General features: G+C 38.2%; 1 protein-coding gene across 7 annotated transcripts in view; it reads right to left on the reverse strand.

The window, feature by feature from the left end:
* Positions 1-23221, reverse strand: part of CEP120 (centrosomal protein 120) — a 41951-nt gene extending 18730 nt beyond the window's left edge. For 2 of the 7 annotated variants that reach the window (XM_074931378.1, XM_074931379.1), the window contains exons 1-14: positions 22899-23221; positions 21301-21457; positions 20275-20389; positions 19379-19520; positions 17128-17276; positions 14708-14905; positions 12421-12648; positions 11957-12164; positions 10824-10937; positions 9440-9617; positions 6573-6722; positions 3163-3345; positions 818-914; positions 576-728 (exon numbers count right to left, since the gene is read on the reverse strand). In XM_074931378.1, coding sequence (XP_074787479.1) covers positions 576-728; positions 818-914; positions 3163-3345; positions 6573-6722; positions 9440-9617; positions 10824-10937; positions 11957-12164; positions 12421-12648; positions 14708-14905; positions 17128-17276; positions 19379-19520; positions 20275-20389; positions 21301-21457; positions 22899-22950 — 2124 coding nt within the window. In that variant the 5' untranslated portion in view covers positions 22951-23221. The remainder of the gene's footprint in view (positions 1-575; positions 729-817; positions 915-3162; positions 3346-6572; positions 6723-9439; positions 9618-10823; positions 10938-11956; positions 12165-12420; positions 12649-14707; positions 14906-17127; positions 17277-19378; positions 19521-20274; positions 20390-21300; positions 21458-22898) is intronic. The other 5 variants (XM_074931376.1, XM_074931373.1, XM_074931377.1 and 2 more) reach the window with 5 other exon arrangements.
* Between the last annotated feature and the right edge of the window lie 3318 nt (positions 23222-26539).

Consider the following 26539-nt stretch of genomic DNA (forward strand, 5'->3'; position numbering starts at 1 on the left):
GAGAGTTCTAACTTAACTAAGCCTTGAAACAAAAGAATTAAAAACTAAGTTTTGTACACTGACTTATATAACTGAAGGTATGATTCTGATAGTGAAAGATATTTTCTACCCTTAAGTACAGAATAAAAAGTAAGCCCAAGTTTGAGAAATCCTAAGAAACAGACACTAGATTCTCAGTAACTTTTGAAAAGAAGCATGTGACTCTAAGAACACCTAGAATGACTTCAAGAGTAGAAACACAGCAATGGATTTTGGCTAAGAATAAAAGAAATGCATGTATAATAATTTCAATCTTGAGTATCTATCGTACTTCATAAACAGTAAGGGAAAGTTGTGAAGGGGGTATTCTATTTTACTTCCTACCACCTACTTCAGTCCCCTAACAGAAAAGGCATTCACCTTCTTCCTTACGATTATGGAAGACACATCTGAAGTTTTAATATTCTGTACAAGCAATATTTAGTTCTTACTTGAAACAGTAGCAAAGTTGAAGAAAAATTTTTTATAAAAATCTCAATCTGCTCAAGTTTCTCTAGCAGTCATGCAGTTTAGAAAAGAAACAGAAAAAGCAAAACCTGATTTTCAAAAATGTCCTCTTGCATTTCCTTCCACATTTCTAACTCCAGTGCTGCTTTGTATTCAAGAGTTTCTCGAGGTTCTGGATGGCTTTTGGGGGTACAACGAGGCTGAGTGTGAGCGACATGATGTTGTTGACCAGCACCTACACACTGACATAGTAACAGTGGATTTTTAACTGGAAACCCAACTCTTCAATGAAGTGTTCAAGGAAAAAGGTTAAGATGTATGTAAAATTTACTTGAGAAGAATCTGACACCAGAACTTCTTGCATTTTCACAAGCCCATAGTCTTCCAAAGTGATAGCATATGAAAGATCTGCAATTCTGTTGCCTGACCTATAAATAGCATTAGAATGTTATTTTAATGAAAACTGTCTTAAAACTACAGAAAATTGTAAGACAACACACAAAACAACAATGTTAAAGGCTAAAAGGTTCTGTGTAAGCTCAGAGACTTTGAACAGTTGCCTAGATGAGAGCCCAAACATGCTCTCCCATGTACATTAACTCAGAGATTGATTTATACACCTACAGTAAGCTGACTTTTAACAGATAACTTGTCATTGGGAATCTCTTTAAGTAACAGCTTACTGTAATCAACACATCCCTATAATAAGAGAATGATCCAAAATTTTACCTGCAGTATTAAATCATTCTAACAAATATACCTGTTGAATAGAGGTATTTCTGCTGACTTTGTTCTAAGATACTCAATGAAATTCATTAGTCTTGATTTTTTAAATGTTAACAGTAACTTTCTAGTTATCCACAGTATAATAAGTCACTCAGCATATTATACATGGCAAGCCATCCTTGGATCACTAAAAACACATTTCTGGAAACTTCAGCACAGAGAACTGACAACTTTAAATTCACTTACAGGTAAAGTATCTAACTGCACTTGTACAGTTAAAAAATGTCTAGATAACAGATTTTAATAAGCTAATTTGAAATTAGTTGCAGTTTTTGCTACGTAGAACAGTTTGTCTCTGGCTGTCTCATCTGTAATCACAGACAAAATGTAGTAAACAAAGGTAGTTTTCTGCACAGAAAAATACTAAGAGAAGGAATATGCACAAATCATGTAATTCAAAGTTATCACTAGTCTAACAAAAAAGTATACTATAGTTTAGGCCTGTAGTTTGTCAGAAACAAAACTATCAGTTCAGTTATAATTACTCAATGATGCAAAGGCAACTACACAATCACCTGAAGCCTGGAAGCTGCAGAATTTTGTATCAAGTAATCTGTAACAAAAAGCTACAGGAATTAACCATAGCTGTAGTTTTCACAGAAATTCTCTTTCAACAAGTATAAAAAGACAACACTACAATATCTTCACAAAGGTGCAATCTTCCATACAGTTATTTGCACAGGGAAAAAGTTAACATAAATTAATGCATTAAACTCTTAGAACTTTCTATCAGTCACTGATTAAGAAAAAACGAGATTCAAGGTAGTGTACCTCAGAAATCCGAGTAATTAAGTTACTTTTTATCCTGATCTGTTAAACTGTTACACCAACAAGAGCAAAGCTAGAAAGGTATCAGGGCAGCAAAAACGCAGAGACCCAATCACATTTTGAGAATGCCATCTAGTGGTTACTAAATTTTGTGCAAAATCAAGTTTCATTTTAACAAACTTACTATTGGTGAAAACGTGAACTTTAATGAACAGTGAGGTCATAAAGTAACTACAGAATCATGCCATGCTGGCTTTCATACAAAAAAGTTTAAACAGTCAGAGATCATTTTTCTGCTCCCAAACTGACAGGAAGTTATCAGTCTTTGTGTCAGTAACCTGAAGTTTCCTGTGTGTCAAATATAGCATGTTTGAATTATCTATAGGATTAGATGTTTAAAACTGACCTCAGTCTTAATAGCAATTATATTTATTTCTAAAGCCATAATCAAGTTCCACTATCACACAGAAAAAGATGAGGGTCTAAGACACTGACACAGTTTGTGTCTTCAACAAGGACACAGAACAGAAATAACTATAAATTAAGTATCTCTATATACATAAAGAACATCACTCCTCTGTGTTGTTCTTCATACAGAATATTAACTAATAACACTGCTCTTTCTGATGTATACAAGATCAAATCCCTGCTACTATCACAGGATACAATCCTGGAACACAAAACCTCTCCACTCTGTGGATATATCTGCCCTCCTAACCTCCACTGAAGTCTAAAACCATACTATGGTCAAACAGTCTTAACTATTTTCCAGAGTATCAGCAGCTTTTTGTAATTATTAAGTAACTTCAGAAAGTGCCTCAGTAACATTTTTGCCAATTACTTATTTCTTTGATTTGTGAAGCTTATCCAAGATCATGATTATATAACAGCTTATTACAATGACTGTGGTAGTGGTGTGGGGTTGCACAATATACCTGTGGCAATTTAACTTTTAATCTCTTGGATGCTATTCCCATTGCCATATTGCAATACTCAGCAGCCTGTTTATCAATTTGAAAAGTTAAACAGAAAGAGCTTGCCCTTTTTCAGGGAAATACTATACAAACAATTCTTCAAAACATGCTACAAAGTGGGTTGGGTTTTTTTTTAAAATAGTTTTACCCTTGTGCTGCTGTGACACTGACTGTTTCATTACAAGTCTGACGCCAGCATTGTTCACCATTACCACCCAAGAACCGAATTTTTTCTGAAGCCAAAACATTTGAAAGCTGAAGTCTGGCCACTCCTAGAAGTAAGTCTTTAGCTGTTTTATCCTTGTGCCATAATTCAACTAGCAGAGGTAATCTGAAACAAAGAAGTGATTTTAGTGTCAGGCATGAACACAAAAAAGAGAAAGCATTCCAATTCATTTGGGAAAAGGATGTCATATTCTTCAAGTAACTTCCCAAATCAGTGATAGTCACAATTGTCAAAAAATGACATTGGTTTACTGCCTCTCACAGAGGTATGAGACTAACTGACTGGTATCTTCTCTATCACTTACTCACTTTGGTCAGATGCTCATTCCTTTCTCCAGTTACTAGAAAGAACAATACTGCAGTGAAAGTGATTAAATGAATAATCTTAACAGACCTAGATGATCTTCATTTATAAATACCTATAAATAAATTTTAGTCACTGCCACTTATAGAATACTGCACTTCTTTCAAAATACCACTATTTTGATGTTTCTTTATTCCACAAATTAATCTGTTAATGAAAGCTGGTGGGACTACTGGGAAAATTATACCACAGTGCTCAACTTGGTAGATGAGCTTCCTAGGTACCTGATTATTTTCAAAGACATTAGATAGTCATCATGTATTAAAAACAAAAACAAACCCCTTATCTATTTCATTTGAAGTAATGCTTTATTAAAACTATGCTATCAACCTTTAATTTAACAACTTACAGGAACAGCACATTTCTGTAAACAATGATGTCTGCATACATACTCAAAACATAAAGCCAAGAATTTTAGAGTCCCTCACTTTAAATGAAAGTAACAGAGAAACTGGAAGAGCAGTGTATTAAATATTCACGGACACTAACACTTGAATTCTTTACTAAGTTCTGAAACTGATAATCTTAAGTAGAGATGTATAGATCCTGGAATGTGTGGCAGGTTACTTCCTGACACAGCTGGTGAGTGAACTGACCAGAGAAGGTGCCCTGCTGGATCTCCTCTTTGTGAACAGAGAAGGGCTGGTGGATGACGTGGCGGTTGGAGGCCAACTAGGGCACAGCAATCACAAAATAATAGAGTTCTCTATTTTGAGAGGGGGAAGTAGAACTGACATCCTCGACTTCCAAAGAGCTGACTTTAACTTGTTTAGGCAGCTGCTTGACAGAATCCCTTGGGAGATGGTCCTGAAGGGTATATGGGTCCAGGAATACCGGACACTCTTTAGGAAGAAAGTCTTAATGGCTTGGGAGCAGGTGGCCTCCAGGTGCTTTAAAAGAAGCCAGCACCAGAGAAGACCACCCTGGCTAAACAGGGACCTTTGGCTGCAACTCAGGGAGAAAAGGAGAGTTTACAGACTTTGGAAGAAGGGGCTAGCCACACACAGTGATTACAGAGAGGCTGTGAGGCTATGCAGGGTGGAAATCAGGAGGGCTAAAGCCCAGCTGGAAATTAATCTGGCTTTAGCAGTCAAGGACAATAAGAAATGTTTCTGTAAGTATGTCAGTAGCAAAAGAAAGACCAAGGAGAGCCTCCATCCCCTGCTAGATGCAGGAGGAAATATGGTAACAAGAGATGAGGGAAAAGCTGAGATGCTTAATGTCTATTTTGGCTCAGTCTTTAATAACAAGATTAGTCATACTGAGGGAATCCAGTCTCCTCAGCCAGAACACAGAGACTGGGAGAAAAACCCCCACTACCCAGGAGGAGACAGTGAGTGACCTTCTGCATCACACAGACACACACAAGTCCATGGGACCAGATGGGATACACCCGAGGGTGCTGAAGGAGCTGGCTGGGGTGCTCACCAAGTCACTTTCCATCATTTACCAGCAGTCCTGGCTGACCAGGGAGGTACCGACTGATTGGAAATTGACCAATGTGACACCCATCTATAAGAAGGGTCGGAAGGATGATCTGGGAAATTACAGGCCTGTCAGCTTGACTTCAGTACCCAGGAAGTATGGAGCAGCTCATCCTAAACATCATCATGCAACACATGGGGGACAACCAGATGCTCAGGCCCAGTTGCATGGGTTTATGAAAGTCAGGTCCTGCTTGACAAACCTGATCTCCTTATACAACAGGGTGACCTGATTATTGGATGAAGGCTGTGGATGTTGTCTACCTTGACTTCAGTAAGGCATGTGACACCGTTTCCTACAGCATTCTCCTGGCAAAACTGGCTGCTCACGGCTTAGATGGGCACACGCTTTGCTGGGTAAAAAACTGTCTGGATGGCCGGGCCCAAAGAGTTGTGGTGAACGGAGTTAAATCCAGTTGGCGGCCGGTCACGAGTGGTGTCCCCCAGGGCTCGGTGTTGGGGCCACTCCTGTTTAACATCTTTATTGATGATCTAGACGAGGGGATTGAGTGCACCCTCAGTCAGTTTGCAGATGACCCCAAGTTGGGTGGGAGTGTTGATCTGCTCGAGGGTAGGGAGGCTCTGCAGAGAGACCTGGACAGGCTGGAGCCATGGGCTGAGGCCAACTGGAGGAGTTTCCATAAGGCCAAATGCCGGGGGCTGCCCTTGGGCCACAACAACCCCCAGCAGCGCTACAGGCTTGGGGAGGAGTGGCTGGAGAGCTGCCAGTCAGAGAGGGACCTGGGGGTGTTGACTGACAGCCGGCTGAACAGGAGCCAGCAGTGTGCCCAGGTGGCCAAGAAGGCCAATGGCATCCTGGCTTGTGTCAGCAATAGCGTGGCCAGCAGGGACAGGGAAAGGATCTGACCCCTGTACTCGGCACTGCTGAGGCTGCACCTCGATTCCTGTGTTCAGTTTTGGGCCCCTCACTACAAAAAGGACATTGAATGACTCGAGCGTGTCCAGAGAAGGGCAACGAAGCTGGTGCAGGGTCTGGAGCACAGGTCGTACGAGGAGCGGCTGAGGGAACTGGGGGTGTTTAGTCTGGAGAAGAGGAGGCTGAGGGGAGACCTCATCGCCCTCTACAACTCCCTGAAAGGAGGTTGCAGAGAGCTGGGGATGAGTCTCTTGAACCAAGTAACAAGCAACAGGACAAGAGGGAATGGCCTCAAGTTGCACCAGGGAAGGTTTAGACTGGATATTAGGAAGCATTTCTTTCCAGAAGGGGTTGTTGTGTGTTGGAATGGGCTGCCCAGGGAGGTGGTGGAGTCCCCATCCCTGGAGGGGTTTAAGAGTCGGGTCAACATAGTGCTGAGGGATATGGTGTAGTTGAGAATGACCTGTGTTATGTTAACACTTGGACTAGATGATCTTCAAGGACTTTTCCAACCTAGATGATTCTGTGAAAAAGTCTGAACTTGCAACTTCACTTACAACAAAAGATAGAAAAAGTGTAATTAAGATAAAAAGAATGCAAATTACCACCTTACGAATGTATCTTGAAGCTGATGAGGTACAGTTGCAAAGTCAAATGCACAGTAGGACTGTGGGAGAAACACTTCCATGTTCTTTCTAACTTCTATAGGTGGGCTTGTCATAATAGGTGCTGCACTGCCAAAAAATGGATACGAGTACCTAAAAAAAACCCCAAAATAGTCAAGTAATTATGTAAGACATTTTTTTATACCTTATACATCTTTTACTGAGGCATGATGTGTATTAGAGTTAGCAAAACTTTCACAAGTAGGTCCAACATTAGAATTTAGTTTTCAAATATTTGTGTTTTCACTTATTTCAGCCCTCATCCAGCTTCATTCATATTTGCTCTTGACAAAAAAGCTGTAATAACCTCTATGTTCACAGGCATATGAATTAATATTTTATTAAAATTCTGAAATTATTACACAAAGTGAGCATAGAAGAAATTAATATTATATTCAGAAGCAGATTGCTACTTGAGACCATTTATAACTGAATTTACAGCTAAGACTGGTCTAACACACAATAACTGACATCAACATAACAAGGTGTCAGAAGTGTTTGAAAATTTCAGTCACATTTAAAGAATTCAGACTTTAATTCCCACAGTTTAATTCACCCAAAGTCAAATCATTTTACCAATATGATTTACAATGTGGCCTGAAACTACTCTACTGGCATGATTCAGTGTATGATTAACTACAAAGGGAGGGCCAAGAAACTCTTCAACTCTCCTTAGCTCAAAATGATGATGTCAGCTGCCAGCTAAGTTACTAATAAAATAAATGCTGCATCCAATGCTGTCCCTTATAAAATTCCATACTTCAACTGTTCATGTAGAACTGTTTAAAGAGCTTTAGTTCTCAATGAAATAATGCTTCAAATATACAGTGAAAGGCTGTTTTTCACCCTGCAACTTTTCTTAGTTTTTATCTGTTTGAATGTTTCTCATCTTTAGTTTCCTGTTATACATATACATTTCTGACTGTAAAAACTGAAGTGCATGAAACAACAGAACTTATTTCTTGTCACTGTTCTGGAACAAATTGTCTTAGGGGGAGCAGCTGAAGCAACTAGGGTTGTTCAGTCTGGAGGAGAGGAGGCTGAGGGGAGACCTTATCACCCTCTACAACTACCTGAAAGGAGGGTGCAGAGAGCTGGGGATGGGTCTTTTTAACCAAGTAATAAGTGACAGAACAAGAGCTAATGGTCTCAAGCTGTGACAGGGGAGGTTTAGACTGGATATTAGGAAGCATTTCTTTCCAGAAGGGGTTGTTGTGTGTTGGAATGGGCTGCCCAGGGAGGTGGTGGAGTCCCCATCCCTGGAGGTGTTTAAGAGGCAGGTCAACATAGCACTGAGGGATATGGTGTGGTTGGGAACTGTCAGTGTTAGGTTAATGGTTGGACTGGATGATCTTGAAGGTCTTTCCCAACCTAGATGATGCTGTGAAATGATTTTTTGCAATGTGTGAAAAAAATTTTATGTGATGAATTTCCACCCATTGTATGTTGTTTGCCCCATACTATTTAGTGATATATTCTGTACAGAAAACTATTAAATGATGAAATCTAATATTGGTTGTGTTTCAAAATATTCCACCTCTACACCTCAACCCCTTTTCACCCTAGTTCAAACAAAGCTTAAGCTCTAAGAATCATTAACATGTACAGACTTCCCGCTGATCAGTTTAAAACTGTATCATACCAAACTCTGTCAGAGCAACAAATGCCAAGCAAATGCAGGTGCACCTCCACAGCCACAAATATTCAGCCCTCTCAGAACAAATCACTATTCAGTAATATGCTTCATCATGTGCACCGCAAGGGCCCTAATGGAAACTAGAAGGCAAACTGTAAAAAAGTCTATAAACCAGAGAATTCACATATGCCATCAGTAACTAGTATTCCACAAGTAGGAATTTATAATTTTTTCAAACAATAAAATCATCCCTGTATCTACAAACTCTTGATCCTAAACTCTAAGAAAAACCTAGAACAAAACAAACAAGTTGATAAAAGAAAGTTTCATTCATCACTAGCAATGTTAAAAAACCAGCCAAAACCTAACCTGCATACAGATAGAGGTTTCAACACCTTTTTAATTGGTACTACACCTTTTTAGTTCTTGTTTCTCCAACTTCACATTCATGTACTAACATCTGCTTATTCTCCACAAGTGCTCCTATACTTTCATGTTGACAACAAACTAATCTCTAAGCAATTCTAGATTAGCACTTGTAGTTCTCTACTTTTGCTTCAGGCACAACACTCATGTATCCAAAAAGCTTGTCTTTATTCTAACTCCACAAATTAATGTAACAAAAGGTACTACTTCTCCCTACTAATCCTTTCTTCTTGCATGCAATGACTATCAATAAACCCTGATACTACCTCTCAGAATAATAATGCATTTACTACATTGGTTCTAGAATGTGCTTCCTTTAGATTCATTGTCACACAGAAACCAGATGATCTGTCTCTTACTGAAACACTATAAAGAGTTCTTGATGAAGACATGGAAAGCTACAGAAATCACTCCTCTGATCAGCTTAAAGGCAGGTAGAAAGTAAAAAGACAAGTAACCCTCCTTTTCCTCTACAGACTGAATGAGGATCTGTATTGTCTGAGCTCAGATATTCAAGTGAGTTTTAATACAAATCACAGCACAGGTGATGTGTTACATACTATCTTTAACACTCAGAAGTTTAGTGTTGAGCCACATGAACATTCTGAAGTATTTCACTACTGAAAATCAGCTACATAAAAGGCATCAGGTGGCATACTGCCAGCAATCATTCAGATTACGAAGTCTTTGTATTGAAATTCAAGATAACAGTTACTGCAAAGAATAAGATCAACAAAAAAATTTGTACCTTAAAATGCAATTTATTGGAAAACCAACTTCCAGACCATGTATACTTCGTAAGTCTATTGAAAAGCAAAAATGATGAGAGGCTGCTGGAATGACAATTTTCTGTGCTGACACAGGCTCAGAAGAACTGGATGTACCCACAGGATTAGGATGAGATGCAGTTACCGGACCACTACCAGCTGAAAACACAGAAGAGAATTTGTGCACATTTTTAATAATTTGTTTGTTAAACGCAAGTATAGAGAGATTGCTTCCCCCAGAGATTTCAATTCATTGTAATATAAGCTAATGCTATGAAAATTAGCCACTCTGTTACTGCTGCCACAGAAAAAGCACCAAAACCCAATATACTTGAAATCTTCTTAAAAGACTCTGTAATTTTCCCTTTTTTTTATAAATCTTCAAAGCTATGTAAGTAACTCATTGAAGAGAAGTTTAGACTAAGAACCAAGACACTAAAATTTTACAAGAATGCTGTAAGACTTCAGTTTCAACAGTTTAGACAACTGTTCCTAGCCAACTTGATAGGCATGAATAATGGTGGGCTTACAAAAAAAATCCCCACCTTTTGTAGTAACTTGTTTGCTTTGAATTAACTAACCTTTTTAGCTTGGGACTGAAAAAGACAGAGCACCAGGTCAGTTACAGTGCTCATGTAAGGCAGCATCAAGTATTGGTCTGAAGAAGAAGTTTAGCTATTAAATAAACTAGAATGCTCTAGGTAGGTCTGTAAAAGCACACCTGCTTATGTCCTTTGATCAGAACCCACCTACTGTGACATCCATTTTACAATTTAGGAAGCAGAAGTTGCAGTGAGTGTCTGTCTAAATGCATACAGGCTTCTCAAGTCTTTGCACTGGGACCCAATACTACTCTCAAAGAGTGAAAGGGTCAAACTACAAGTTTTACAGACAGGGTCTCCAAAATGTATCCTCAAGAAAATGTAAAGATAGTAAAGCAGAGAGGCAAAGAAACTGTCAAACACTCAATTGTATTTAAGTGGTAGTTGTTTTGACCCTCCCTCTTTCTTTATAATTACCTAAAATATTTCCATTTTTCTAATTTTTTGAAGAAATACATCATTCCTAGCATTTTTTCCTGCTTGGCTTCGAGTGTTTTATTTGCATTAACAATAATACAAAAAAGAAAAATTCAGTACTATTTCAACATGAGCTAATTAGTGCAACATAGGAAGGAAATAGTTTTCAGTGATTCAGCTAAAACGTCACTAGACTGCTTGGTGCAATGAAATGGCTGAATAAAAGCTTAAGGCTGTCACAGATAAAAGAACAAAAGTTGCATACAGCCTACTGTTAAAATTCATTTAAGCTGCTACAATATTAAAATTTCATTCAATGTACTTAATTCGATGAATTTGGCATTACTGGAATTTTGCAGATCTGACAATAGAGGTGACTTTGCTCTGCTCTGTGATTTGAGATCTGGAAGCTCTTCAGTATACTGATTGTTAATCTCCTGGCAAGACTCAGCTGTTACCCCTGAAAGATAAGTGTGAAATTACATGTTTTACATCTTACCAACACAGAGATTTATAAATTTATTTTTACTATTAATAAAAAAGCACAATCCTTGATTTCTTAACTGCATGTTCTGCCTAGTTAACAATAAATTTTCTTGATACATTCCAACATTTGCTTAGATAAGATCAGTTAGGACTAGGGCAAAATTTGGCTGAATTAGCAGACAAATCTTGAGAGCATGTTCTAGGACACAGATACTCCTCTGCAGAACTGGATATCTTTAGGACCAGTCCCAAAAGAACAGTAATACAAGTATCATTAGAAAAATAATCATTTGGCTTTATTCATAAATCATCTCAAGACACATGTTCAGTAATGTTTAGCAAACTAACATTCTTTCTTCTGAGCTTTACTCTATTATTATATTGTTTCTTCATCTCTCATCTCTGTTCCTCTTTGAATTCTCCCCAATCAGTCCTCAAATCAAAAACAAAACAAGTCTTAGAACACTATGTGAACTATCAAGTCCCTATGAAAGGATAATGTAAAAAACCAACAAACAAAAACCAGTTGCTTGGTTTTGTCCAGGGATCTGTACAGTTTGAATGTTTATTTTCACAATTTGTTATCCACACAGTAAATTCTTTAGAAATCTTAAAAATCCTACATATGCCGTGACCTTCTTTTTAATAAATGTCAACATTAAACCACTCCATCTTCTCATGAAGAAACTGACTTGCTCAATAGGTACTGTACCAAATATTCCCACTCTCAAATTCAGGGGATTCCAAACATTTCTGGTATTATTTTTCAAGCTGATGACCATCCACATCACTTGTAATCTGCACACCACCAAATCCCCAATCTGGCCCTTCCATATGTTTTCAACAATCACCATGTACAAATTACAACATTCATTCTCCTCCTGTTATTTGCTACACATAAATCCCAAGTGCCTGAAATTTATCATCACAAATGAGCAGCACATGATCCAAGACCACACTTAACAACTAAGGAAAAAATTATATGCCACATACCCTTTTTCTTTATTTTTGTCCCTTTTTCAACCTTTAGACTTTCCACTTCACTTTCTGTTGCTTCATCTTCTGTTGAAGAAAACTGGTCAGCTTGAGACAGGACACTCTGGTATCTCTGCTGCAGGCCCTCTGTTCTTCCACTAACATGTGAAAGAACTTTCTCCTGTGGCTGTTTAGGCTCAGTTGAAGCATTTAAGGGAATCAAAGGCTGAATGAAATGATACAAATATTTTAATTGATCATGGCTCGCATTGAAAAACTCTGTCTATAACATTTTTAAGTTTGAGATTATTTTTCTGACATAGAAAAAAGATGCAATTAAAGGATTATTCATAGAAAGCAACTCATTCTTCCAGGTTTTCTTTCACATATGGAACTGTCAAATATGACTTAGGAATACCTTTTTTTTTTTTAACATGAAACCATGCAAGTGTCTAAATCAACAATAAACAAGAAAGCTCTACCTGGACACTCAAGCTCTCGCTTTGCAGAACTACAGATACCCCAACAGTAGGAGCCATATTTGAAGGCAACTGTGGCAGTTTCTGTTTAGCTCTATTTGGTGGAACAAGGACAAATGCTCCTTCTATTGTCACAGGGTATTTATCAATCTCCACATTTCCTTTCTTCAGCAGTCCAGACAGGGGTATTTCAGCACTTCCAAGAGACTGGTCCCCACAGCAAAGATGAATCTGTGTAATACAAAAGTGCTAGAAAATAACTGGCATGTGCATTTCCACTTGAACTGTCTGTTCACCCTCTACTGAAGGTAGCATAAACACAACAAGTTAAAATCATTGTCCCTAGTCTAGTCTGTGTATACTGAGAAAGGTTTTGAGCACTAGAACAGAAGTTATGAAATTTCAGTATTAAGTAGGTAGGATTTGTCCAGTGCTAGCATAGTAGCAAAAGACTGCACTGCCCTTCTGAGGACCTGTCACATCATACCTTCTGGAGGACAAATTCAATGGTCTACAGCTTCTAAACACTGCAGATTCTTGCTCTTAATGTATAGGCATATGAAATGCATGACTAAGTTAAAGAAAAAGTTACTTGAAAGCTCAGCCTTCATGCATGTATTTAGACACTGCTTAGACAGTAAGGATTTTTGGAATTTGGGAACTGCATTCTTAATTCCTGGTAAGAATTATTATTCCTTTCTCAAAACTTAACTCTTTCTTCCTTACACATATAAATATTAAGCTGTGAAGGGAAGATGGATTGTAAATAAAACAACACACTCTAAGGTAATTTATCTTCCTCAAAGTTACTCTTTGAAACTTACATACCAACTTACTCTTTCGCAAAGAAGTGTCACTTCAGTTTTGTTTTAGCAGATCAGAACACTGTATTCTGATCCTTATTATTTATATATTCTTTCATGCTAAAAGGTGTCAGCTGGCAATATACACACTTAGGTGTGTATATATATGTACCTACACACATATATACAAATACAATCGCACACAACATATGTGTGTGTATATATACAACCCCCAGTCTAGAGCTAGCAGTTTTTATAACTCAAGTCCCAATTTTCAGAAAAAAATATGTTAAGTATTAAGAATCGGAATACAGTGCTCTGATCCTATATCCTAAATTTTAAGAAGCTGAGTCAGAAGTCAGAGAAAGAAAACTGTAAATCAAGATGTGGATCTAACTTCACAGTAACTCTTGTTCAAAAAGTAATTTTGAACATGATGAAAACACTTGTAATTCTCTGTATGTGTATATATATAATATACGCTATATTAAATATTTTATTTCAAGACCATAGACTATGATGAAGTTCCAAATACTTCAAGTTTCTTCAAGAACTGTCATTAGAAAATAATTTCAAGTTGAGATAAAAAAAAATCTGAAACAATGCAAGATTTAAACAGACACATTCTTGAACTAACCTGGATAACAAAGCTAGAAGGATCTGTACAAGTTCAACAAAAAATGAAAGGGTTCAGATCCAAGAGTCTGCATAATTAACACTGTCTTATTTACCAGCTTTGTTATTAGAAACCCTACCCTCAACTAAATAGTCTCTTGTTTCTTTCAGGAGTTAAGTCTAAGCCAGACACAGGTTGGCATAAACACATTCAATAGTACCCAGTATTTATAATCATAGAAACATTTAGGTTGGAAAAGACCCTTAAGATCACTGGAGTCCAACCATAAACCTAACACTCCATCTGCACCCCTAAACCATGTCCCCCATTTCAAGGTATTAGCTAAAGATAAGCAATACCCTATAACAGCCCAAATATGGCTGTAGTGTATTTAAAAATAGTATCTGGCTAAGGAGTAGGGAAAAAAGGCAGACCTCCCTTATTATTCACAGTGCTGAGGACAGTGATTTTAGAACACAGGCAAGAATGACCTTAGCAGCTGGTGGTGGTGACTTTATCATAGGCAGCACAAAGCAGGACGATGGGTTTCAGGTGGTCTGACTGCAGAGCAGATCTCAGAGCTCTTGAGAATGCCACATTATCTCACTGGGAATATCATGTTTCAGAAATACCTTTTATCACGACATGTAACCCAGTTTATTGCAGCAACTGCCATAAAGAGACTTCATCTGAGCAGAGAAACTTGCTGCTAGGGTGTCCCTTCTATCAGGAAGGGAACCAAATTATATCTGAGCCAAAATACTATAATACAACCTAGTTTTGGAAAGACAGATGCTTTCAAGTTCAGCCTGAGCCATGTTTGATATTTTCATTATTCATTTTTGTTCACATTTGAAAAGAAACACCTTACCTGCAATTTTGACTGTGCACAGAGATAAACTTGAAGGACATCAGCTGTACTACGTATTCGAACTGAAGCTCTTTCTGGCTCAAAGTTTGGATTAATTAAATCAGTAAAAGGTTCATTTGTGACATCATTTCCCAGTAATGAGTAATAGAAAAAAAACTCAGGTTGTCGTTCAGGAAGCTTCATAGTAATAGGAACTAACTAAAAAAAGATTCAGAAAAGAAGAATATATCTCTTTCATTAATGTACAGTTACAGTAATCCTTAAGAATTAGCTTAGAAATTAAAGAGCTTACAATGATCTCAAACTGCTGAGCAGCTGACCTAAACCCTAGCTTGTACTACATATGAAATAAAAACTTTTATATTAACACTCAAACTGAATTTTAAAAAATAAATCTTACTTTACAAGCATACCAATAACTTGCAAAATGATCCATTTTACATTACCTTTTACTGGCACCAAGGGTAACTGACATCATAGATTCAATAATGCACTGCTATAATGCAATGTCTCCACAAAGTATTTATAGTGCAAATAAACTATGAAAATTAGGTACTGAGTTACATAATAATTTATGTGATTGAATAAAAGACTGGAACTGCCAGAAACAGTTACTCAATCCTGTAGCCACTGCAGCTGTGAGCTCAATACTTAAAAAGGCACAAGGTACTCAAGTGACCACTTGTAAATTTACTTCACAAGGCCCTATAATTCTGACATGGAAATTTATTTTCTCTGAAAAAAGGTAACAAGACTGAGGAGAGTTTAACACTATGAGTTATGGATCAGTTAAAATCACAATGGCTTGGAGTAGTGACTTTCACAGTAACTTGGCCATGACAATGCGTCTAAATCAGACAATGCGTCTAAATCAGACAATGCGTCTAAATCAGACAATGCGTCTAAATCAGACAATGCGTCTAAATCAGACAATGCGTCTAAATCAGACAATGCGTCTAAATCAGACAATGCGTCTAAATCAGACAATGCGTCTAAATCAGACAATGCGTCTAAATCAGACAATGCGTCTAAATCAGACAATGCGTCTAAATCAGACAATGCGTCTAAATCAGACAATGCGTCTAAATCAGACAATGCGTCTAAATCAGACAATGCGTCTAAATCAGACAATGCGTCTAAATCAGACAATGCGTCTAAATCAGACAATGCGTCTAAATCAGACAATGCGTCTAAATCAGACAATGCGTCTAAATCAGACAATGCGTCTAAATCAGACAATGCGTCTAAATCAGACAATGCGTCTAAATCAGACAATGCGTCTAAATCAGACAATGCGTCTAAATCAGACAATGCGTCTAAATCAGACAATGCGTCTAAATCAGACAATGCGTCTAAATCAGACAATGCGTCTAAATCAGACAATGCGTCTAAATCAGACAATGCGTCTAAATCAGACAATGCGTCTAAATCAGACAATGCGTCTAAATCAGACAATGCGTCTAAATCAGACAATGCGTCTAAATCAGACAATGCGTCTAAATCAGACAATGCGTCTAAATCAGACAATGCGTCTAAATCAGACAATGCGTCTAAATCAGACAATGCGTCTAAATCAGACAATGCGTCTAAATCAGACAATGCGTCTAAATCAGACAATGCGTCTAAATCAGACAATGCGTCTAAATCAGACAATGCGTCTAAATCAGACAATGCGTCTAAATCAGACAATGCGTCTAAATCAGACAATGCGTCTAAATCAGACAATGCGTCTAAATCAGACAATGCGTCTAAATCAGACAATGCGTCTAAATCAGACAATGCGTCTAAATCAGACAATGCGTCTAAATCAGACAATGCGTCTAAATCAGACAATGCGTCTAAATCAGACAATGCGTCTAAATCAGACAATGCGTCTAAATCAGACAATGCGTCTAAATCAGACAATGCGTCTAAGTGTAGTACAGTACAGCATAAACACAGCAGCTCAGGTCTAAACTTGAAATAATTACATTAGCATGGAACTGCATTCAAGCTAATAAGTCCTTCCCTTATTCAACATATAAACTCTAACATTTCATATATCTTATGGATCTAAAAGATATTTTGTCTTGTTTGAACTTCAGCACATGGGCACCACGTTGAAGACTGATGATATCCATACTACATACTTTTTATATTTTGTAATATAAATGTATGCATTTCATAAAAGTGCATAATTTAAAGTAAATTAAATTCTAGTGCTCAAAAAAAATATCTCATCTTTCATTTGTAATTTTATATGTAAACACTACACAAAGTTTTTTAATTCATATTTATGTATATTACAAGGTACAAGGCTATGTATTGCAAGAAACTTCCAAGACAACAAAAAAATCCTAACTAGAAATAAGGCACTGGAGGGCAAAAATACAAACATAGGATAGTACTTCTTAATAACTACACATAGCAAGGAAACAAACCTGTTCCAACTGTGTGGCAAACGCAATGGTTACAGACAAGACAAAGTAGTCTCTGCAATACTCTGCTGGTCCAATTTGATGATAGCCCTCTTCTTCATTCAAGATTGGTACAATACTTTTAGGGTCTAGTCCAGAACGAAGGGCCGGTGCTAAGAGAGAAAAAAAAAAAGTAAGTAATTTGTGACCTTATTAATTGCTGCAGGAATCTTGTATAGAAATGTAATTATAATTATTGTAAATGTGGGCAGAAAAATTACAAATAGAGCCTTGATGCTTGGTTCCAAAGCATACCAAGATAAAAAAATCCCTAATTATACTTAGGTATAACTACAAAAAATTTCTGAAATTAATTTCTATTCAGTGGGTACAGATGTTACTTTGAACACTAGGCAGAATGCTAGCACATTTTTTTTTACAGTGACTAGAAGTTTATTTCATTATGTTAGAGTCTATCATTGTGTTTATTTTACTCATTAAAGGAAATGCAAGACAGTAATTGCATATATCAACTTGTTCAATTGTTGAAAGAAGTATGATGTCTCATTCCACAGACTTTTGGAATGTTTCATTTAAAGATTTTTCATCTGAAGCCTTCAATGCATAAAACACTGTGTTCTGGTTTACTGATTTCTGCTCTATAATGCCAGTAATTAAATACATTTCAAAACACCTCAGGTTACACCAAACAGTAATAACCACACAGCACTTTTGGTTGTGAACCAGAAGGCTCCATTTCAAACACTGGAAAGTTTAGACCCCTTAAGTCAGTGAAGAACAAAACAAAAAATCAAATTGCATGAATCCTAAAAGGAAAGCATCTCCTTAACTATCTGACCAGACTAGAACGAGATAGTCTTGTTTTGACATACCCAACACTTGGAACATTAACCTTAAACCTGTGAAAATCTACAGATCCGTTTTCCTCCATTGCCTAAATATGGTATTGACTAATCTTGAGATGACAGAATAAAGGGAAAAGCTGCCAAATTTGTTTGTATCAATTATTCAACAGAAAGCATGAAGTGGAAATCAGTGCTGGGTGAACACAGAAGGGATTCCTTGTATTTTTTGCCAGTGTCATGAGCAGTAGGAGAGCCTGCAGGCAGAAAGATCACAAGGGAAGTGCAGATTACCAAATCATTTATGTAATGCCTTGACTCCTTTGCAAACTTCACAGTATGCATAACTCCCTGTGCTTTGTTGTGAACCTGAAAGGATTGAGTAAGCTAAGTGATTACACTGGGACTTGCAATATTGTCTTAATGACTTTTGCAGTGCAGTCAAGTTGTCAAAGTCTGGGCCAGAAACCTTGTAAAACACTGCCACTGACCACTTTGCTTTCCACAAAACCACAGCAACAGATCATAAGCAGATGATGAATTTAGAGTTAGGAAAAAGTTGCCTTCAGGGCATGAATATGAAGTATTGTAAAATACATAGGAGAAAATTTGTGGTAACAAGAGGTTCAGTTTTTAGAAGTGAAGTAGATGGCCTCTGGGGTAGGGGATGAGAGGGAAGGTAAATCTGTTTGTTTTGAGGGCCTTTTATAGTTTCTTAAATCAAGTTTCTAAGGGTTTGTTTTACCTTTTTTAAAATAAATTGCATTTTTAAAAATTCCCAGATTTTAAAAAAATGACCAAAAAGCACTACATATAAAAGACATATACTAGTGTTAATATTTGAGTTCTATTAGATTTTTGACACATTTTACTCATCACTTTTGAGAAGAATGTAGAAGGGAATCCAGAAGTAGATGAGTCCCAACAGTTAATTTAAGGTATATGTTACTCCAGTAACTTATAGAACATAGAGTACTGTATGATTTAGAGTAGATGAAAAACCCATCAGAAGAGAGAAGCAGACTACCCAGCAAATAAAATATTGCACTGCTTTATAATTCCAAGCTCAAACTACTGAAGCTGCATTCTGTACAGAAGCTCTTCTCATTTCTTTCATTACACTTTCTAAAGGCCTGAAATAAAAGTAAGATGCCCACAGGAGTAAATTATGAGTTCCTCATCCAGATTTTAGATCAGTTGGTTTGCAACTCTGTCCACCTGAAAGTCACACGATTATCATAGTAAATAATCCTTTTAAAGTTATTACCACAAGGTACACTATTCAGCCGTAAATTATTTGTATTGAAAACACTATGAAATTAAAATACTATTGAGACTTAATACAAGTGATACATTCATCTGTCACAGGAAAATTTTTAATCCAAAGTGAGTGATATTCTTAAGTTACTTACCTCTGCCTTGTCTAAGCGGTGCCTCCTTTGCTTTAAAATCATCAACCAGTGCTTTTGAATCAGTCTCCAACACAACACCTACTTGTATTTCAGATTTAAATTTAGTGTACTTGTTACTAAGCAGAGGATACCATTTTGCTGCCTACATAATTAAAAACAAAAATCAAAAGCATTTAAAAACCCATGAAAATAATATAATATTGTTACAGAAAAAATAGACTTGTTCTAGCATTTCTAATTAATCATGTACAGCAATATATCTTGGTTTTTATTTCCAAACACTTGGTTTATCTTGAGTATGCTATTATATGAAAAGATTCTATAGAATGACTCCCGGAAGACAAGCTAAACATACTCTTTTCCACTGATTTATACAGTTAACACGTTAGCAAGAAAAATATGTCATAAATCTTTAATAAGAAGAGAAAATCTTCAAGTTCGCAACTGAAAAGTACACACTAAGTTATGAAGGTCACAAACCCTTAAGAAGTGTGATGTTAAAATAAGACACCAGGGTCCTGTTATGACCTATATCAGAGTTACGTTTTCGTCAAGCACAACACAGAATTTTCATTAATAACATTTTTATAAACAATTATATGTTTACTCTATGATGTTAAGGGGCTAGAACTTCTGATCACCTAACACATCTTTGTAGAGGCCCATTAGAAAAACTTAAGACTTGATTTGATGATGGACACTCAATAAAATTGCTCGGTATCAGTTACTTTGATAAATTTTTCCGGGCAATTAAATTATGGAATTGCTTAAAAGTATTGCTTACAAGTGTTCCAATTCTCAAATTCATAACTGCAAGATTGCTACAAAAGTATTTTCATTTGACCATGTTCTATGTCAAAACATAAATTTTTAAAGCTTTATACCCCATAACATACCTTTTTCTTTTCCTGCACAGCCCTTAAATCAAGTACAACATAGCCTATATTCTCTTTAGTTGAAGATACAGGATCCAGTGCAAAACACTGGAGTTTGATAGGTGTACGCTGCAGTCTGAAAGAACAAATCAGTCGAAATCCAGAATGTAAAAGTTAATTTCCAACTAGTTCACAGAAATAATTAATGTTTCAAGCATACCAATGCTACAAAATTTGTATGTTATATAACTAGTTTTAGTAGGTCAGAAACTGAGTTTATACTGAACATCTGAAAATTTATACTTAAGTAAGAGAATGAACAAGTCGATAAATTTTGTAAAAGGACTGTGTTGGAGTCTCACAGAGCCTCAAGTGCCATTAAAAAGACATTAGTGACTAATAAATTCAATCCTATCCACACACAAGAACTAATCACTGCACCTCACGTGAAACCGGAATTTCACTTGTGACAGTATCTTAAATGTAGGACTTATGCACAAGATGTTTGTGCAAAGCACCTAACAATACTTAGAAATATAGATAAGATGTTTATCACAAGGTACATTTAGGTGGTTTTCTTTTGTCAAACATCAATGATAATATGGCCTTCTTAATGTCTTAAAAAATGCAGAGGTAATATGTCAGTCAAAACCAAATGACAGCTATGGAAATATTCAATTTCTCAGCCCTTCTATTTGACATTTTAAAAATTTTATGTAGGCTTTTTAGGCTTGAAGTTAATTCTGTGTCACTATACATAAGAAAGCTTGAATCCAAGGCTTGAACTAAAGCACTGTTAATTTGCTTTAAAGTCTTGGTTTTTTTCAGTAGCATAAAAACATATCCTTTAGATTTTTTTTAGTATCACTTTTCTTGCCATATACTACTTTTGTTTGCTGTGGCAACATCATAGTAGATCAATGTACGGGTAAAAGAAAGTTTCTAAAAAAATTCAGACAATGTTAACACAAAAATTATATTTCCGTAGCTGTAAACACAGGAAAAAGAAATTTGATCTCCAAATTAGACTTAACATTCTAATGTTACCTGTGTTGATGAAGTGCTTTCCTATCAAGTTCCCAAGCTAATTCCGTAGCAAATTCTGGCTGATCAGTGTGCTCTACAGGATCAGTAGCCAACTGTTCACCATCAAACTTTGCTTCAACTATAAGCACATGCTTGGGTCGTTTTGGAAAATAGCGCCCTGTAAAAGAGTGTAATTGTGATGTGCCATCATTACAATATGAGAGTTCAGATTTATGCCATAAACCAATTACATAAAAGTACATTTCCCACGCCATCTTTCCTGTCCTCTAAATCAATGTTTTTCATACAAAAAATGCCTTCCTATTATGCAGAAGAAAGAAGAACATGAGAGTATTTATGAAGCATCCTCAAACAGAAGGCTTACTGTAAAAAAGAACAAAGAGAAAGAAACTAGGCAAATGGCATGATTTAATTTTATAAAATCTATTATTGGGAATAGATCACATGAACAGATGAGAGACACAGATTGAATATTTCGCCTCTACTGCAGATTTTATCACCGTTCCATATCAAAGCAACAAAACATTATCTAACGAAAGCACTGAAAGGTGTTTTTCCAGTTAATTGTTGCTAAAAAATGTCCCACTACTAGATTAGGAGAGTGCCCGGAGTGGTACATAATTTGTCCTGGGCTCAGCATCATCCCACATTCTTATTAAAAAATGACAAAATGAAGCCAACACTTGTAAAATTTACATATATCACAATGCGGGGAGGGGCTATATGCATGTCATAGGACAGGATCTTATTTTGACAAATACATAAACGGGCAGAGATACAACAGAATTTACATGACAAAGAGAAGGCATTTAGCCAAAAAAAACCCCAAACAACCCAAAATAAAATATAAAACCTCCCAAACATGAAAAGGCTAAAATCTCATACTCACACACTAATAACACCTCAGTAAGTGTATAAGCTCTAGAAATACAAGATGAAGAACGATTAGCCAAGTTTTCAACACTAAAAAAACCTGCTTGCTGCAGACTGCTAATACGGGATAGAAACACCAGAATGCTACTTTTTTTTTTAAAAAAAAAAACAACAAACAAAAAAAAAAGAAGAAGAAGTAGGCACTTGAAACGATCCTGACCATCGTAAAACATCTAACGTTTTGGCCCAAAGCTTTCCTGAAGCGTGGAGAAACTGGAGACCCTAGGACCCGGCAGCGATTACGGCGCCTCCGCAGCCCGCGGGGCCGGGCCAGCGACGCCGCGGTCCACAGCCGGAGCAAAAGAACGATGCGGTTCAGGGCTGCCTTTGCCTATCCACCGGCTCGGCTCTGAGGGAACGGCGGAAGCCGGCCCTCCGCACCCACTGGGAGCAGTAGCGATATGGGGTTTAAACAACACGGGCTAGGCGAAATTTTCAGTGCAAAAAGAGAGAACAAGTTCAAGAGAGAAATACTTTCATCATTCAGTTTAAATAATACTCTGGGTAAATACCTCCAGAAACAAACTGAGAACAGTTTGTCCCGACAGTAAGAGATGTCTGCCCGTAGCGTATTGACGTAGCCAGTTCGTTAAGTATAGTTTGGCTCACCCCGCTCACTCCATCTGAGAAGACACGTTCGGAGGTAGCGACCACCCCCTACTTACCTTCCAGGACGGAGACGACGATCAGCAGCCGATCGGCGACCCTGGAGACCATCTCCCCGCTCTGCCCGGGGGCTGCTGCGGCGGGGACCGGGAATCGCAGCCGTTGAGGAGGCACGACAAAAGGCAGACGAAAATCCCTACCGCCGCTCACCGCCCTTTTACCGCCTCGCAGCCTTTAAACGCCAACCGCCGCCTGCCGCCGCACTTCCGCCTAGCAACGGCGGCCCCGCCTGCCGCACGGCGACCACTTCCGGCGCGGGGCGCCGTGGTCCCGCCCCGGCCCCGCCCGCTGGGCGCTGCCGGCAGCGTCCGGTTGTGGCGCGCAGCTGCCCCCGGGGCTGCGCCTGGCTGCAGCGCGTCACCGGTCTGTTTTCGGGCTCGGAAGTAGGGCGTTTCGGGACAGGGCGGGGGTGGAGCTACGCAGCGGCTGTTCGCCGTCACTCAGCCCGTTAGCGTGGGCGCGGGCCCGGTAACTCGCCACCGCGCATGCGCGGCATTGACTGGCGGAAGAGTAGTCGAGAAGCTCGTATACGTAAATAAAAATACAAATACGACATTGCAGTTTTCACAAGATCTTTGCATTGCCAGTCGACAAATACCGGCTCCTGTAAACACATCCTGTCGAAAACCAGCGACGTTTCATTATTTTTTTCCTGCCGTGATGCGTGGCAGTGCAGGGCAATCTGAATCTAGTTATAGCAAAACGCAGCTTTGGCATGCTTAGATAGTTTTTTAAGGTATTCTATCTTCCATATGAAATAATAACTATTTTTATGTTTACCATTTTATTAGATAGCCTGTCAAAACCTTTGCACTGACATAAAATCCTTGTGTTTTAGTAACAGACAAATTCCAGAAAGATACTGAGTCACAATTTACAAATATCAGGAGAGGGAGAACCACTTTCTTTTTGCGGTTTATTCTGGTTCTGAAATACTGTGAATGCGTTTTCCTTATTTCTGAGTTGAATCTGCCTGAGTAGAGTTCTGGCTGGTGCTTTTTGTTGTGGCATCTTCTATTGTATATCACTGCATTTGTCATGACAGCTCTCTACGTTTACAGTCTGGGTTCTTAAATCGTTGTCACTGACAGCTTCTGCAAACCAGGTTGTATATACTTTTTAAAGAAGACATGGAGGCAGACCTCTGAAAAGTGAGTAATTTTGGCTGGGATGGACCGCAATCACAGATGATAAAAATACACAATTTACCTGGCAGCTTTTTTATTTGAAAATTGATTTCTTTTGGTGTGATTACTGGAAATAATGTCTTCTTCTGGTGACTTAAATGGGTTTATTCCATATCACAGTGCTGCAGTTTGTCATCAGAATAAACTTCTATATCAGTAAATAAAGGATCTAAAAAAATAAATTGCTTATTCCAGAAATTAAAGCCAGTAGTGCTTTCTGTCTGAAAAAAAACGAATTAAAAAATTATCCCTCAGTGGGCATCTCCTTTACCTTCCAACAGTCATCTGTATTTAATCACTTTCTGTTCCCTTCTATTTTTGGCCTTTCTTCCCTTTGTATGTTCCCATATTTTGTCTCTCTAACCTTCCTAATCCCGTGAAAGATTTTTCCCCTTCCATTCTTACCGCCTCTGCAGACCAACACCCCAGACTGGTATCTTCCTCTGCGGACAGTCTTCATAATATGGTTCTTTCCTTTATAATTCCTTTGCTTTATTATGTATTGCTTACCTTAATAAAGACTGTTGTCATTTTTCTCATCTTTCTTGGAAAAAATAATCTCAAATCCCCAAATTCTTTCTGTTAGTCATATTTTTCTGTGATTTTATTAGTTTCTGTTGCACTTCTCTGAACTCTTAATTAGCCCTCACCCTTCTTCATTGACAGTGCCTGTAGATGGATAGACTGTATCAGGGAAGGCCACCTTAGTGTTTTCTACAGCAGAATTACAGTGTTTTCCTGCATGTTCTCCACGTTACTACTTGTGACTATTGATGGGAAAACAATCACTTCTTGTAATTGTTACTGCATTTGCTTTTTACCCATTTAGCAAGCTGAACTTGTTCAGTATGGGGTCAGACAAATGCCCCAGACAGCACAAGAGAATGACAGCATGTGGCCAACAACACTGGTTTATGGGTCTTTGTGTCTGCACATGGCAAAGCATGTGGGATTGGCAACAGCAAGGCATTAAATCAGGTCACCTACCTTATAAAACCTTATCCTTAGACATTCTCTTCCTGCCCTAGCCTGACTTGTATTTTTATATTACAGTATTAATGTGCCGAGAGCCTCACCACCATTAACCTTTTCCAGTAAAGACTTTAAAAATAATTAAAAAAAAGAAAGCAGAAAGGGAAAGACATTAAGAAGTCATTAGGACCTCCTTGGTCTTATCAGCTTCATTTGTTTTTCAGTACACCATCTTTGTCTAATCTTAACCACCACTAAAGGCTTTTTCTTACGCTTTCACAGTCTTGCCTAGCTGTATCTCATCTTGTGCATTTGCCTGGCCATGTGCCAGACTGCAGGTTACGCCCTACTCTTTTGCTATTACCAGACACCAGGAGTGAGCATACCTGTGGGAGGTGTGCCCAGGTAGAGGAACTCCCCTGCTTAGTGACAGAGCTGCAGGAGGAGGTGGGTAGATCAAGGAGTATTAGAGAGTGCAAGGGAGAGATAGACTATTGAAACTGCATCCTACCTTCCCTGGGACTACCTGTCAGTCAGACGGGTTGTCTGATATGGAGGCTTCCCTATCCTTGCTTCACCCAGCAGAATGTGGTGACTTAAGGGATAGGGGCAATGGTGACAAGTTCCTGCCCAGCACAGCAGGCACATCTCCTCTGTGAGCACACCACCTTTGGAGCTGCCCTTGCATAACAGGTATGAGGCTCTGCAAGTGGAACTAAACAGTGACGAGGGCAATGGTTCATCTAGGTTGGAGGTGTCACTGAGGCCTATGCCCTGCATCAAAATTGTTTCCATAAAGAAAAAAAGATAGGTCATTGTCATAGGAGACTCACTTCTGATAGGAACAAAAGTTCCAGTATGCCAGCTGAACCCACTTCTCAGAGTAGTCTGCTGACTCCCTGGGGCCAGGGTTAAAGATGTGACAAGGAAACTTCCTACCATGGCACAGTCCTTCGATCATTGTCCATTATTGATTTCTCATGTAGGCAGCAATTAAGTTGCAATAAGAAATCCAAGGGCAATCAAAAGAAATTTCAGGGCCTTTGGGCTACTGGTTAAGGGATCAGGAGCAAAGCAGTGTTCTCTTCTATGCTTCCAGTTGCAGAGAATAACGAAAGAAGAAACAGGAAGATCCATCATATCAATACCTGGCTCTGCGACTGGTGTCACTAGCTACATGACACCAGGCCTGCTGGCAGCAGATGGAGTACACCTTTCTAAAAGGGGGAAAAATAATTTTGTGCAGGAGTTAGCACAGCTCACTGAAGAAGGTTTAAATTAGATTTCAAAGGGGAAAGGCATAAAATCAGGCTTGCTAGAGATAAGCGTTGGGGTTGCACACCAATATTTGAGGAACTGTGTGCGAGCAGGGTCCTCTGGTCTGCTCCATCATGTGCTGAGTACCCTGGAGAACATTTGAAGTATATCCCTGTACTAATGCATGCAGCACCCTAGCCATCTCATTGGATGTAGGGCATGGA

Source organism: Athene noctua, chromosome Z (genome assembly GCF_965140245.1).
Source record: "Athene noctua chromosome Z, bAthNoc1.hap1.1, whole genome shotgun sequence".
Taxonomy (NCBI): domain Eukaryota; kingdom Metazoa; phylum Chordata; class Aves; order Strigiformes; family Strigidae; genus Athene; species Athene noctua.